Here is a 13,155-nt window from a genome sequence, read left to right as displayed (position 1 = left end):
CGGCGTTCCTGCTCCCCATCCCAGGGGTTCCGACCGGAGGTCCCAGAGTGTGCAGCTTTGGTGGGGCAGGGTTGGGGTCGGTGCTCCGCCCAGGCGAATGGTCTGCCGACACTCAGCACTGAAGGTTGGTTATTGCCATGGAAACGGTATGTATGGCCTTTGGCGAGGAGGAAACCGGAGAGAAACGGTGAAACATCTCTCCACAGTGGCCACAGCGAGGTTTTAATGGTGCTGGTTTCTGGTCTGTTAAGAGTTTGCTTTCTGATCTCCTTGTGCCCAGTCCAGCCAACCTCAGCCGCCTTCACTAGCTCGCTGTCAGTGTGGAGGGATCTATGGGTCTTGCCGGATTCGCAATGTCCTTTCATCAGATTCCATAACTTGCCCGTGGGAGGGCAGGGCTAATTGTACAGGATATTCAGAATTCGGGGTCCCGACTTTCTGCTGTTAAAAGAGCAGCCAATGAGGAGACTGCTTCTGGGTGATGGAATTCTCGAATAGACAAATCATCCCCGAGAATGGTGGGGAACCAATCGCTCACACCGGGGCTGTCGGAACCCGGGTCTCAGCCCCGGGAGGCACCTCACCCCATACTGCCGCAGCACAGAGTGAAGCACGCACACAGTAATCCGTGTCAGTGTAGTTACCCAGTGTACAGTGACATTACCCACAGTGTACAGCGACATTACCCAGTGTACAATGACATTATGTACAGTGACATTACCCAGTGTACAGTGACATTACTCACAGTGTACAGTGATATCACCCAGTGTACAGTGACATTACTCACAGTGTACCGTGACATTACCCACAGTGTACAGCGACATTACCCAGTGTACAGTGACATTACCCACAGTGTAGTGATATCACCCAATGTACAGTGACATTACCCAGTGTACAGTGACATTACCCACAGTGTACAGTGATATTACCCAGTGTACAATGACATTACCCAGTGTACAGTGATATTACCCAGTGTACAGTAACATTACCCAGTGTACAGTGAAATTACCTAGTGTACAGCGACATTACCCAGTGTACAGCGATATTACCCACAGTATACAGTGACATTACCCAGTGTAGTGATATTGCCCACAGTGTACAGTGATATTACCCAGTGTACAGTGACATTACCCCCAGTGCACAGTGACATTACCCAGTGTACAGTGACATTACCCCCAGTGCACAGTGACATTACCCACAGTGCACAGTGGCATTAGCCACAGTGTACAGTGATAATACCCAGTGTACAATAACATTACCCCCAGTGATCAGTGACATTACGCAGTGTACAGTGACATGACCCAGTGTACAGCGACAATACTCAGTGTACAGTGACATTACCCCCAGTGTACAGTGACATTACCCAGTGTAGAGCGACATTGCCCAGTGTACAGCGACATTACCCAGTGTACAGTGATATTACCCCTAGTGTACAGTGATATTACCCCTAGTGTACAGTGATATTATCCAGTGTACAGTGACATTACCCCCAGTGTACAGTGACATTACCCCCAGTGTACAGTGACATTACCCAGTATACAGTGGCATTACCCAGTGTAGAGTGACATTACCCAGTGTACAGTGACATTACCCCCAGTGTAGAGCGATATTACCCAGTGTACAGTGACATTACCCCCAGTGTACAGTGACATTACCCACAGTGCACAGTGACATTACCCAGTGTACAGTGACATTGCCCAGTGTACAGTGATATTACCCCTAGTGTACAATGATATTACCCAGTGTACAGTGACATTACTCCCAGTGTACAGCGACATTACCCAGTGTACAGTGACATTACCCACAGTGTACAGTGACATTACCCAGTGTACAGTGACATAACCCACAGTGTACAATGACATTACTCCCAGTGCACAGTGACATTACCCCCAGTGTACAGTGACATTACCCAGTATACAGTGACATTACCCAGTGTAGAGTGACATTACCCAGTGTACAGTGACATTACCCCCAGTGTAGAGCGATATTACCCAGTGTACAGTGACATTACCCCCAGTGTACAGTGGCATTACCCACAGTGCACAGTGACATTACCCACAGTGCAGTGACATTACCCAGTGTACAGTGACATTATCCACAGTGTACAGTGATACTACCCAGTGTACAATGACATTACCCCCAGTGTACAGCGACATCACCCACAGTGTACAGTGATATTACCCAGTGTACAGTGACATTACCCAGTGTACAATAACATTACCCCCAGTGTACAGTGATACTACCCAGTGTACACTGACATTATCCCCAGTGTACAGTGACATTACCCCCAGTGTACAGTGACATTACCCAGTGTACAGTGACATAATCCACAGTGTGCAGTGACATTACCCAATGTACAGTGACATTACCCAGTGTACAGTGACATTACCCCCAGTGTACAGTGACATTACCCACAGTTTACAGTGATATTACCCAGTGTACAGTGACATAACCCACAGTGTACAGTGACATTATCCCCAGTGTACAGTGACATTACCCACAGTGTACAGTGACATTACCCAGTGTACAGTGACATTACCCACAGTGTACAGTGACATTATTTTCAAGTCTAGGTGGCAGCGATGTGAAAGCTTGTGAGAACCGAAGTAAATGCCGATTGCTGCTATATTAGGCCCCGGGTTGGAGTGATGGAACGTGTTTCCAAGAGTTGTCAGCAGTGTGGTACCCAAGTCCAGGGATAACATGAACCAAGTTAGTGATGGCGAAGTCATTCACTCCACAATTCCCTTTCATTCACACTGTGCAAGGTTCCCGACTGCCCACGACCACAGGAAACTCTGGCCCAAACTTGTTTATGTGAACGTGTGGTAGTTTGTTGATATCAAATGATTGCTTGTGGTGTCAGTGGACCAAAGGATTTTCTAGGCAGTCTCTGAGTGCAACAGTGGTTCATGCAACAAACAATCCGACCAAAGCTACCTCTGTGTCGACAAGCTTGTTGAAATGTCTCTGGGGCACCTTGCATTATCCTCCCACAAGCTCAGAGATCTCCACATGCTGCAACAGTTCAACGTCTACAGCCACACTTATAATAAGCACACTGGCGGCACGTTAAACTGAGAAAAAAACTCCTCGAAAGTGAAAGCACGAATCGAAACCAGACCAGCGTGTGCTGGAGAGCAAGTCTGCTCGCTCTGAGAAATTGTTGTGGCAGCAGAAGCGGAAGGCGGCCGAGCAACGTGGCTAGTAATCCGCGTGGCCGCTTAGTGCAGCAATCTGGCGCTCCTGTGTAAGCCACTCAGCCGTTTGTAAATGGAAAACCCACGTGTGCCGCTAAATGTGAATGGGTCGCCCAGTCCTGTAACGGCACCACGCAGCCAAATACAATTACAGGGAGCAGCGGTGACTTGTCAATAAATCAAAAATAATTTGAAGCACAAGTCACTGCCTCCTCACTGCTTTCACCCAGTCTCTCTCTCTCCCTCTGTCTGCCTCTCTGTCTGTCTCTCTCCGTCTGTCTGCCTGTCTCTATCTGTATCTGTCTCTCTCTCTCTGCTTCTCTCTGCCTGTTTGCCCCCCCTCTCTCTGCCTCTCTCTATCTCTCTCTCTCTGCTTCTCGCTATCTGTCTCTCTCAGTCTGTCTGTCTCTCTCCCTGTCATGTATCTTACATTATTATATATAACTGTATTCTAACATGCTATACATGACTGTAATAAGATATGACCTGTAACCACCAGCATACCTTACCACCAGGGGTGCACTTGCAAGAGACAGGTATATAAGGGCAGGTCTCAGGCAAGTGCAGAGCTGTGAAATAAAGGTGCAGGTCCAGAGTGACCTTGACTTCACTACATGCCTCGTGTGAATCTGTACTGAGGGGACAGGACATTACAGTGGCAACAAGTTACAGGATTACAGAATCCACAGAATGGTGAACAACGGATCAGATGAAAAGTACGATGCTGGAGAAAATTGGGAGGACTTTATAGAAAGGCTCCAGCAAAGCTTTGTAACCAAAGATTGGTTAGGAGATGACAAAGCAGACAAGAGAAGAGCCCATCTCTTGACCAGCTGTGGCTCGAAAACATACGCTTTAATGAAGGATCTGCTGGCACCCGAAAAACCAGCAAGCAAGTCTTTTGAAGAATTGAGCACACTGGTAAGAGACCACCTGAAGCCAGCGAGCAGCCGACACATGGCCAGGCACAGGTTCTACAACTACAGATGCTGTGTGGGCCAGAGCATACCCGACTTCGTGGCGGAACTTCGGAGGTTGGCTAGTTTATGTGAGTCCTCCGATGAACTGAGGAGAGAAATGCTGAGAGACTTTTTCATTGAAGGAACAGGCATATTCCGAAAGCTCATAGAGACCAAGAACCTGACCTTAGAGGCAGCAGCACCGGTTGCACAGACATTCTTGGTTGGGGAAGAAGAAACGAGGTTGATTTACAATGCAGGTACGACAACTAACGAAATATCGGAAGAAGAAGTTCACAGCACACACAGACAAAACCGGGAGAACAGGCTCTCGACAGCAGGCAGAAGCCATCAAGCTGCTACCCCCACACACAGACAAAACTGAGAGAACAGGCTCTCGACAGCAGCCAGAAGCCATCAAGGGCCACAGGAACGGCCGTTCACACCTCATCAACCCACAATGCGAGCAATCAACTACAAACTGAGAGAAGCTCAAGAGAGATCAGCCAGACGCAGCTCATTCTTTGGGAACTCTTTGAACAATGGAACAGGTCTGTGCTGGAGGTGTGGGGGTGGGCACTCGTCAAGGGGATGTCGATTTCAGCAGGCTGTTTTCAGAAATTGTGAATATACAGGGCATTTGGCCCGCATGTGCAAAAGAAACGGCAGCTCGGCTGGTATACGAATCGGATGGGTCGGAAAGCGGACCAGAAGACGGTGGGGACAGTACCCGGGACACCGGTGTACAGCGGGTCAACACGATCAATGGCTGCTGCTCCTACAACAGGACGCCTCCTATAAAGATGAGCATCCTACTCAATGGGATATCTGTCAACATGGAGCTGGATACAGGAGCGAGTCAATCTCTCATGGGCGCTCAACAATTTGAACAACTGTGGGCGCATAAAAGAGACAGACCAAAACTCACAAGGGTCGACACCACACTAAGGACCTATACCAAAGAAATCGTACCAGTCCTCGGCAGCGCCATGCTCTCTGTCACACACAAAGGAACAGTGAACCGACTTCCCTTGTGGATTGTCCCCGGAGACTCCCCAGCACTGCTGGGAGAAGCTGGCTGGCAAAACTAAACTGGAAATGGGATGACGTCCATGCCATGTCATTAGAGGAACGGACTTCCTGCTCAACAGTTATAAAGCAATTTGAAATCTCTTTCAGCCAGGTGTGGGCACTTTCAAAGGGGCCAAAGTCAAAATCTACATCACACAGGATGCTAGACTGGTCCATCACAAGGCCAGAGCTGTATCTTATGTGATGTGGGAAAAGATTGAACACGAACTAGACAGGCTTCTGCGGGAAGACATTATATCACCTGTGGAATTTAGCGACTGGGCAAGTCCCATCATCCCAGTCATGAAGCCTGATGGATCCGTACGAATCTGTGGGGACTACAAATCTACCATAAACAGAGTCTCCCTACAGGACCAGTACCCGCTGCCCAGAGCGGAAGACTTATTTGCCACATTGGCTGGAGGTAAACTTTTCTCAAAATTAGACCTCACATCTGCGTATATGACGCAAGAATTGACCGAGGAATCCAAGCTACTCACCACCATCAACACACATTGAGGCCTTTTCATGTACAATCGATGCCCATTCAGCATCAGGTCGGCAGCTGCCATATTCCAGCGCAACATGGAGAGTCTGCTCAAGTCCATCCCGGGGACGGTTGTATTTCAAGACAACATACTGATCACGGGCAGGGACACCGACTCCCATCTCCGTAATTTGGAGGAAGTACTAAAGCGGTTGGATCGGGTAGGCCTACGAGTCAAGAAATCCAAGTGCCTGTTTCTCGCACCCGAGGTTGAATTTTTGGGCAGAAGGATTGCCGCTGATGGAATCCGCCCAACAGAGTCCAAAACAGAAGCAGTTTGCCTGGCACCCAGGCCCCGGAATGTCTCAGAACAGCACGCCTTTCTCGGGCTATTCAATTAATTTGGGAACTTTACGTAGAACATAAGCACGCTGCTGGAGCCTCTCCACGTGCTACTCAGGAAGGGGTGCGATTGGTTTTGGGGGGACGCCCAGGTACGTGCCTTCAATAAGGCATGCAACCTTCTGTGTTCCAACAGTGTTTTGACTTTCTTTGACCCAGGTAAAAAGCTAGTTCTCACATGCGATGCGTCAGCATATGGGGTTGGGTGCGTTTTGCAACATGTCAATAGTGCGGGCAAATTACAACCCATAGCTTATGCCTCCAGGTCACTTTCGTGGGCGGAGCACGGGTACGGAATGGTAGAGAAAGAGGCGCTCGCGTGTGTTTACGGTGTCAAAAAGATGCACCAATACCTTTTTGGGGCCAAGTTCGCGTTAGAAACCGACCACAAGCCCCTCACGTCCCTCCTATCCGAGAGCAAGGCAATAAACGCCAACGCCTCGGCGCGAATTCAACGGTGGGCACTCATGCTGGCGTCCTACGACTACACAATACGGCACAGACCAGGCACAGACAACTGTGCCGACGCGCTCAGCAGGCTACCCCTGGCGACCACGGAAGGGTCTGACGAACAGGACTGTGAGATAGTCATAGCAATCAATGCCTTTGAGTGCACAGGTTCGCCCATGACGGCTCGCCAAATCAGAGCCTGGACGGCCAGCGACCCCACGTTATCCTTAGTAAAAAGATGTATCCTAATCGGTGACTGGGCAGAGGCTCGCGATGCCTGCCCCGAGGAATTAAAACCCTTTCACAGGCGCATGCATGAGCTATCACTACAAGCAGACTGCCTGATGTGGGGCAGCCGAGTAGTCATGCATTTGCGAGGCAGAGAGGCATTTGTCCAGGAGCTCTACCGCGAGTACCCAGAGATCGTTTTCATGAAGGCCATAGCCAGATCCCACGTCTAGTGGCCTGGTATTGACGCGGACTTGGAGCTCTGCGTCCGAAGGTGCACCATTTGTGCCCAACTCAGCAATGCCCCAGGGAGGCCCACTGAGCCCCTGGCCCTGGCCTACCAAACCGTGGTCGCGGGTGCACGTAGACTATGCGGGCCCATTCATGGGCAAAATGTTCCTCGTAGTTGTAGATGCATTTTCAAAGTGGATCGAATGCACCATTTTAAACTCGAGCACAACCTCTACCACTGTGGAGAGCCTCGCAGCCATGTTTGCAACGCACGGAATCCCTGACACATTGGTCAGTGACAATGGTCCGTGCTTCATCAGCGCAGAATTCCAAGACTTTATAATTGACCACGGCATAAATCACGTCAAGACGGCATTGTTCAAGCCGGCCTCCAACGGCCAGGTGGAGAGAGCAGTGCAAATCATTAAACAAGGCATGCTTAAAATCCAAGGTCCCAGGCTGCAGGGTCGCCTGTCGCGACTGCTGCTGGCATACAGATCTCGTCCACACTCACTGACTGGGATCCCCCCCGCGCAACTGTTGATGAAAAGGACTTTAAAAACAAGGCTCTCATTAATCCTCCCAGACATGCACGAAATCGTTGAGGCAAAGCGCCGTAAGCTGACTGAGTTGCATGACAGAAATTCGAGGGGGAGATGGAATGAGATAGGGGACAAAGTGTTTGTACTAAACTATGGCAGGGGTCCCAAATGGCTTGCAGGAACAGTAACGGGCAAGGAAGGAAACAGGCTACTGGTAGTACAAATGGACAATGGCAAAACCTGCTGGAGGCATGTAGACCAAATCAAAAGCAGATTTGCCTACAACACTGCGGAACCAGAGGCAGACTACAATGTGGAACTCGCACCACACCTGGTGGACAGACAGAGGGAACAACCTGAGGAAAGGGCAATCCCAACAGACAGCCCAGGCAAGTCAACAACAATCACACCAATCGAAACAGACAGCCCAGGCGAGATACCAGCAACCACACCCAAAGAAAAACAGACACCAAGGCAAACAACTGAATCACAACTCAGACACTCCACGAGAGAGCGTAGACCACCTGAGAGACTGAACCTATAAAGACAATAAGACCTTGGGGGAGGGTGATGTCATGTATCTTACATTATTATATATAACTGTATCCTAACATGCTATACATGACTGTAATAAGATATGACCTGTAACCACTAGCATATCTTACCACCAGGGGTGCACTTGCAAGAGACAGGTATAAAAGGACAGGTCTCAGGCAAGTGCAGCATTCCAGAGCTGTGAAATAAAGGTGCAGGTCCAGAGTGACCTTGACTTCACTACATGCCTCGTGTGAATCTGTACTGAGGGGACAGGACTTTACACTCCCTGTCTGATTCTCTCCCTGTCTGTCTCTCTCTCTCTGTCTGTCTCTCTCCCTATCTGTCTCTCTCTCTCTGTCTGTCTCTATCTGTATCTGTCTCTCTCTCTCTGCTTCTCGCTATCTATCTCTCTCAGTCTGTCTGTCTCTCTCTCTGCCTGTCTCTCCCCCTGTCTGTCTCTCTCCCTGCCTGTCTCTATCCCTGTCTGTCTCTCTCTCTGCCTGTCTCTCTCCCTGTCTGTCTCTATCTGTATCTGTCTCTCTCTCTGCTTCTCGCTATTTGTCTCTCTCCTGTCTGTCTCTCTCCCTGCCTGTCTCTCTCTCTCTCTGCCTGTCTCTCTCCCTGTCTGTCTCTATCGGTATCTGTCTTCTCTCTCTGCTTCTCGCTATTTGTCTCTCTCAGTCTGTCTGTCTCTCTCCCTGTCTGTCTCTCTCTCTCTGCCTGTCTCTCTCCCTGTCTGTCTCTCTCTCTGTCTGTCTCTATCGGTATCTGTCTTCTCTCTCTGCTTCTCGCTATTTGTCTCTCTCTCCCTGCCTGTCTCTCTCTCTGTCTGTCTCTCTCCCTGTCTGTCTCTATCGGTATCTGTCTTCTCTCTCTGCTTCTCGCTATCTGTCTCTCTCAGTCTGTCTGTCCCTCTGCCTGCTTGCCTGCTTGCCTGTCTGTCTGTCCGCCTGTCTCTCACACTTATTCTCATTCCCTTTGTTTCTGTCAGATGAGTTTCCGGACGAGGAACAGAGCTGGAAGAGGTGCCGAAAGCTGGAGAAAGAGTTGCTTTGCTGCTCGTTCCCTTTAGCAGTGTCCTGCCCGATCCCCAACCCCCCGCCCCCCCCCCGATGTACACCCCGCCGCTCACCAGTCCCCCAGGTTGAGCTGAGCCTCTGTTGACAAAAGGAGAACTTTTCCAACTTACCAGCTTCTGACTGCTGGGGATCCATTGGGAATGTCCGACATCAGCTGTGCACAGCACTGAGCTCTGTCACAGGAAGTGGTGTTGGGCCAACAGAAATCGCTGCTTTAATCGGCGGCCTGTGGATCTCTGCCAAGTGCTAAGTGTTTACACCACATCCGAGCAACTGCCGGCCCGAGATATGAAAGCACATTACCCTGTTCCAGGCCTGCTCATCGTCAAGGCAACGTAATGGGATTAAAAACTTTTATGGGAAACGGAAATCGCTGCGGAATCACACTGAGGTGAAGTTGGCCCTTGTTGAGCCTCTTTCCTGCCAGCTTTCTGGCCAGCTCTAAAAGTGAAAGTTTACCACAATTTGATTCGCATCATCAGATAAATTCATAGAATGATACCGCAGAGAGGGAGGACATTCGTCCCCTCGTGCCTGTGCTTTTCAATTAGTCCCACTCCCCAGTTCCTTTGCCAATTATCTTAAATCTGTGTCCTCCAGCCAGTGGAAAGAGTTTGGGGGAAATTGGTCCGGTTTGCGCCTCCCATTAGCGAGGGAGGGCGGGGGGGGGGGGGAGGGCAGTTACTGAGGGGCCGCGGCAAAATCACAGACACCCGGGAACTTCCCTGGTGGTCTTGCGTTGACGCTAACACTTACCGCCTCGCTCTCTTACCCCCCACACAGATCGTGACATAATCCGGCGCACAGAGCCCCGTTACCGCCCCGGATGCAACATTCGTTACCGCCCACTGCAGCATCGCCGGGCGTTAACAACGGCAGCTGCAGGAGGCATTGGCACCTCGGCCGGCCGCTTGGGAAGCGCTAATTAAAGGCATAAGAACATAAGAAATAGGAGCAGCAGAAGGCCATACGGCCCCCCGAGCCTGCTCCGCCATTCAATAAGATCATGGCTGATCTGATCATGGACTCAGCTCCACTTCCCTGCCCGCTCCCCATTCCCTTATTCCCTTATCGGTTAAGAATCTGTCGATCTCTGTCTTAAATTTATTCAATGTCCCAGCTTCCACAGCTCTCTGAGGCAGCGAATTCCACAGATTTACAACCCTCAGAGAGAAGAAATTCCTCCTCATCTCAGTTTTAAATGGGCGGCCCCTTATTCTAAGATTGTGCCCCCTAGTTCTAGTCTCCCCTATCAGTGGAAACATCCTCTCTGCGCCCACCTTGTCAAGCCCCCTCATAATCTTATTCGATAAGATCACCTCTCATTCTTCTGAATTCCAATGAGTAGACGCCCAACCTACTCAACCTTTCCTCATAAGTCAACCCCCTCATCTCCGGAATCAACCGAGTGAACCTTCTCTGAATTGCCTCCAAAGCAAGTATATCCTTTCGTAAATATGGAAACCAAAACTGCACGCAGTATTCCAGGTGTGGCCTCACCAATACCTTATATAGCTGTAGCAAGACTTCCCTGCTTTTATACTCCATCCCCTTTGCAATAAAGGCCAAGATTCCATTGGCCTTCCTGATCACTTGCTGTACCTGCATACTAACCTTTTATGTTTCATGAACCAGGACCCCCAGGTCCCGCTGAACTGCGGCACTTTGCAATTTTTCTCCATTTAAATAATAACTTGCTCTTTGGTGGTCAGGTAGGGTACAATTTAATTATGTCCACAGTTTGCTTTTTTTGGACCCGGCGATTGCTCAGCCCTGCACTCTCTTGGGCCTGCTATGGACATAGCGCAGGCAGCAGGAAATCTCGGTCAGCCCAGCACTGGCCCTTCCCTTGAAGGGAAGGAAAGAGCCTGTAAAAGCGGCAGTGCTGCCCCGATCATTGCTCAGCACTCTGCCGACACTGCCCCTCTCACTCCCTGTCGCGCTCTGAGGGACGTGATAGAGCTTGAGTTAGGGCTCCACTTCCCTTTTGGAGCGCTGAAGCAGAAGTTCCCGTCCGCTGCAAATCTTTTTCGCCGAGCGATACCTTTGCGCTCCCGCAGAACCTATCGCCCCAAACAGGGTGCAACGCTATTTCTCGGCCTTTCTCCTTACCTACTCACTATTGAACACCTGGATTCAGTCCACATTTACACTGTAGCCGCGACATTAGTGCAGTGAATCCATTTCGCACTGACACATTTGTTATATAAATGCATTTTATAATCACATGTACACGCGGTGATTGTACATTTACATTTGTTGCTGCAGGATGTTATGAATCCTGAAACTTACCCCGCCCATATTTCCTCTCCTGACCACATTTTTTTTATAAACCCAACACGGAAGGCCCGTGACAATCCGTCATCGAGCGTGGAGCTGTGATTGTCGGCTGGGTTGTTCCTGGTGAAGCCGGAACACCTTTCAGACGTTGTTCTACCCTCAGTGTTATGTTCGGAATAACTCCACAAGACTGTATATTGTAAGCTCAAACTGTTGTGACCTTGGTCTCTTTAATGTAACTCCAGAGTGAGGAGGCAGCATGGTAGACTGCCTTTTATATCTGCTTGCGCAGGGTGTGCAGGTGACCCTTGGGTCTCCCACAGGTGCGTCCCCTGGTGGCAAATCTTACACATTGGTAATGTTTACATACATAATACCTCAAACCATGCAGCTTGTTTGGGAAGCTGCATTGACGGCTAGAGACATCCAACATCTGAAGGAGTTGTCAAATAATTTTTCAAAACCTGCATTTATATCATCATCATCAAGAAAGACTGGATCAACTGGGCTTGTATTCACTGGAGTTCAGAAGAATGAGCGGGGACCTCATAGAAACATTTAAAATTCTGACGGGGTTAGACAGGTTAGATGCAGGAAGAATGTTCCCAATGTTGGGGAAGTCCAGAACCAGAGGTCACAGTCTAAGGATAAGGGGTAAGCCATTTAGGACCGAGATGCGGAGGAACTTCTTCACCCAGAGAGTGGTGAACCTGTGGAATTCTCTACCACAGAAAGTTGTTGAGGCCAATTCACTAAATATATTCAAAAAGGAGTTAGATGAGGTCCTTGCTACTAGGGGGATCAAGAGGTATGGCGAGAAAGCAGGAATGGGGTACTGAAGTTGAATGTTCAGCCATGAACTCATTGAATGGCGGTGCAGGCTAGAAGGGCCGAATGGCCTACTCCTGCACCTATTTTCTATGTTTCTATGTTTCTATCATCATAGGCAGTCCCTCGAAATCGAGGAAGACTTGCTTCCACTCTAAAAGTGACTGAACACTCCAATACAGGAATTACAGTCTCTGTCACAGGTGGAGCACATAGTGGTTGAGGGAAAGGGAGGGTGGGACTGGTTTGTCGCACGCTCCTTCCGCTTGATTTCTGCATGCGCTCGGCGATGAGACTCGAGGTGCTCAGCGCCCTCCCGGATGCACTTCCTCCAGTTAGGGCGGTCTTGGGCCAGGGACCCCCAGGTGTCAGTGGGGATGTTGCACTTTATCAGGGAGGCTTTGGGGGTGTCCCTGTACCATTTCCTCTGCCCACCTGGGGCTCAGGACCTCCCTCAGTGCTGTACAGCCAATGAAATATTTTTGGAGTGTAGTCACTGTTGTAATGTGGGAAATATGGCAGCCAATATGCGCACAGCAAGCTCCCACAAACAGCACTGTGATAATGACCAGAGAATTTGTTTTAGTGATGATTGGGAAAGAAAGAATAAATAAAGTCTTGCATTTATATAGCGCCTTTCATGGCCACCGGACATCTCAAAGCGCTTTACAGCCAATGAAGTGCTTTTGAAGTCTAGTCACTGTTGTAATGTGGGAAACGTGGCAGCCATCTTGTGCATAGCAAGCTCCCAAAACAGAACTGTGATAATGACCAGAGAATCTGTTTTAGTGATGTTGGTTGAGGGATAAATATTGACCAGGACACCGGGGAGAACTCCCCTGCGCTGTGTTGACATAATGC

At 49.6% G+C, this 13,155-nt stretch overlaps 1 protein-coding gene across 2 annotated transcripts in view; it reads right to left on the bottom strand.

The window, feature by feature from the left end:
- The window catches only part of LOC139277392 (protein SSUH2 homolog), a 47,254-nt gene extending 37,889 nt beyond the window's left edge, over positions 1–9,365 (bottom strand). For both annotated transcript variants that reach the window (XM_070895799.1, XM_070895800.1), the window contains exon 1: positions 9,297–9,365. In XM_070895799.1, coding sequence (XP_070751900.1) covers positions 9,297–9,321 — 25 coding nt within the window. In that variant the 5' untranslated portion in view covers positions 9,322–9,365. The remainder of the gene's footprint in view (positions 1–9,296) is intronic.
- Between the last annotated feature and the right edge of the window lie 3,790 nt (positions 9,366–13,155).

This window comes from Pristiophorus japonicus, chromosome 12, assembly GCF_044704955.1.
Source record: "Pristiophorus japonicus isolate sPriJap1 chromosome 12, sPriJap1.hap1, whole genome shotgun sequence".
Lineage (NCBI taxonomy): Eukaryota > Metazoa > Chordata > Chondrichthyes > Pristiophoridae > Pristiophorus > Pristiophorus japonicus.
This window is presented reverse-complemented; position numbering and strand designations above follow the sequence as displayed.